General features: G+C 29.2%; 1 protein-coding gene across 1 annotated transcript in view; it reads left to right on the top strand.

The window, feature by feature from the left end:
- Positions 1–1,441, top strand: part of LOC125039844 (alpha-(1,3)-fucosyltransferase C-like) — an 11,548-nt gene extending 10,107 nt beyond the window's left edge. The window contains exons 7-9 of the mRNA XM_047634153.1: positions 36–190; positions 809–967; positions 1,261–1,441. Of these exons, the coding sequence (XP_047490109.1) occupies positions 36–190; positions 809–967; positions 1,261–1,441 (495 nt within the window). The remainder of the gene's footprint in view (positions 1–35; positions 191–808; positions 968–1,260) is intronic.
- The last annotated feature ends 1,059 nt before the right edge of the window (positions 1,442–2,500 follow it).

Below are 2,500 nucleotides of genomic sequence, written 5' to 3'. Positions count from 1 at the left end.
AACCACTCCCATTTTTCCCTTTTTGCATCAACAAGGTGGACATTTACGGTAAATGTGGACCGCTGGAATGCCCTCGTGCAAATACTCGCCTCTGTTACCAGATGCTCGAGGAAAGTTACAAGTTTTATTTTTCGTTTGAGAACTCTCTCTGCAAGGATTACGTGACAGAAAAGCTGTTTTCTGTTCTCAAGTAAGTTATATCACGATCTTTGAATAAATGAATGAATACAAATTGAATTAAATAGATAAACAAGAAAAAATGGGTAGGTGGGAAAATAATGCTTGAGTCTCCCATTAATATACAAATATATTTTTATATATTTGTTTATTATCACTATTATTTTATTTATCTATTCATTTATTTATGTTTTGCTTAATTCACTATATCCTATTTTATGATATTTATGCTGTGCATTTATGGAAGGCCTATAAGTAGAATATTAGTGCACACGTGTTTTGTATTATCTATACAAACACAAAATAGGAAACAAAATAATTTATGGAGAAACGGAGAAAGACAAAAGAAACGATAATAATAGTAATAAATATAATGAAAGTAACAAAGGTAGAAATACTGATGGGGGAGAGATAATGATAGTTATGATAGCAAAAGCGACAAAGGTAAAGAGAATGGAGATGAAAATAATAATGATAATTAAAAGAATATTGATAACAGCGAAAAATCAAAAAATAAAATTAAATAAGAATAAATCAAAATTGAATTGAAAGGGAACTTACAATAAAATATGAAATTCAAATTCAAGCTAAAGAAAAACAAAATTTTACCCCTCTTTCTCCATCATAACAGATACAACGTTGTTCCTGTGGTATACGGTCTCGGTAACTACGCTCTAATCGCCCCTCCTGGTTCCTATATAGACGCCTTGAGCTTCCCTTCAGTGGAAAGCCTTGCCAAGTACTTGAAATACCTCGATGGAAATGATACAGCTTATAATGAATACTTCAGGTATGTTTGGCTGTGTGGTACTCAGTAAGTGGGCTACATATCAGTGAGGGAAGATGTGTGTGTGTGTGTGTATGTGTGTGAAAACTGGCGAAGTATAATTTTTGTCACCTTAAACCCTTCCCGCATCAAAAGCCCTTGAACCCAACATCAAATACAACTCGCTTAACGAACCTCTTCACTTCCCACCACTTCAACACCTACCTCACTTTATAATGTAAACTACCCACCAACATTCACTTTCCAACCACTCTTCCTTGTTAACGGGCACTGAAAACTTGAAACTCTCCCGACAGGTGGAAGGGCCAGTACACCATTGACAGCGGCTGGTCAAACACGGCTCAAGGATTCTGCGATCTGTGCAAAAAACTCCACCAGGACACCACGCCAAAAGTTTATCGTGATATTAAAGATTGGTTTATGTTGAGAGGCGGCTGTAAGACGTTAAAGAGCAGGTCTTGGCTGCCTTGGCTTTAAAATAGGTTGTTCTTAGGCATGTGTTCAGTGTGTGCGGGGGGAGGGGCAAGAGGGAGAGGGAGAGGATCCCGCGAATATCTGTGATGTTATTGTAATTTTTCATTAATTATTTAACGTCAGCATTACTATATATATAGAATATAAGAAATGAAAGCACTAGTTCTATCGCATATTTTATATGCGTTAATCTAAAACAAACGGATACATATGAATATAAATAAAAACAAATATATATATATATATATATATATATATATATATATATATTGCATTATATATATTTATATATGCATTACATTTATATATTAAATATATATACATATATATATATGTATTATATATATTATATTTATGTACTTTATATATGTATATATATGTATACATATATATATATTTATATAGTATATATATGTATATAATACATATGTATATGTAAGACACACATACATATGTATAATACACATGTGTATATAAATATATACATATAAGTATACGTATATTACATTTATGTATTGTATACATACACACAAATATATATAAATATATATATATACATATAATTATTTCCTAAAATTAAATATGTATAAAAATTATACAAAACATTATATGGACAAATTGTTAAATATAACACTTCTGATTAAACATAAAATTATTTATTTCAATTCCTTCACTTAAAATTGTTGCATGTGCTTGTGTATATATCCGTGTAAGCGTGATTCATATATACTGGCATGTGTGTGTATGCATGCATGTACGTGTGATGGATATATATGTATACATATATGTATATATATATATATATATATACATATATATTCATATATATACATACATACATAAATGTATATATACATATATGTATATATATACACACATATATCTATATGTATATATATACATATATATATATATATATATATATATATATATATATATATATATATATACATACATATATACACATATATGTATGTGTGTATATATATGTATATATATACATATATATACATGTATGTATGTATGTATGTATATATGAATGTGTATGTGTATATATATGCA

This window comes from Penaeus chinensis, chromosome 28 (genome assembly GCF_019202785.1).
Source record: "Penaeus chinensis breed Huanghai No. 1 chromosome 28, ASM1920278v2, whole genome shotgun sequence".
NCBI lineage: Eukaryota > Metazoa > Arthropoda > Malacostraca > Decapoda > Penaeidae > Penaeus > Penaeus chinensis.
Note: the sequence above shows the minus strand (reverse complement) of the source record. Positions and strands in the feature narration are given on the sequence as shown.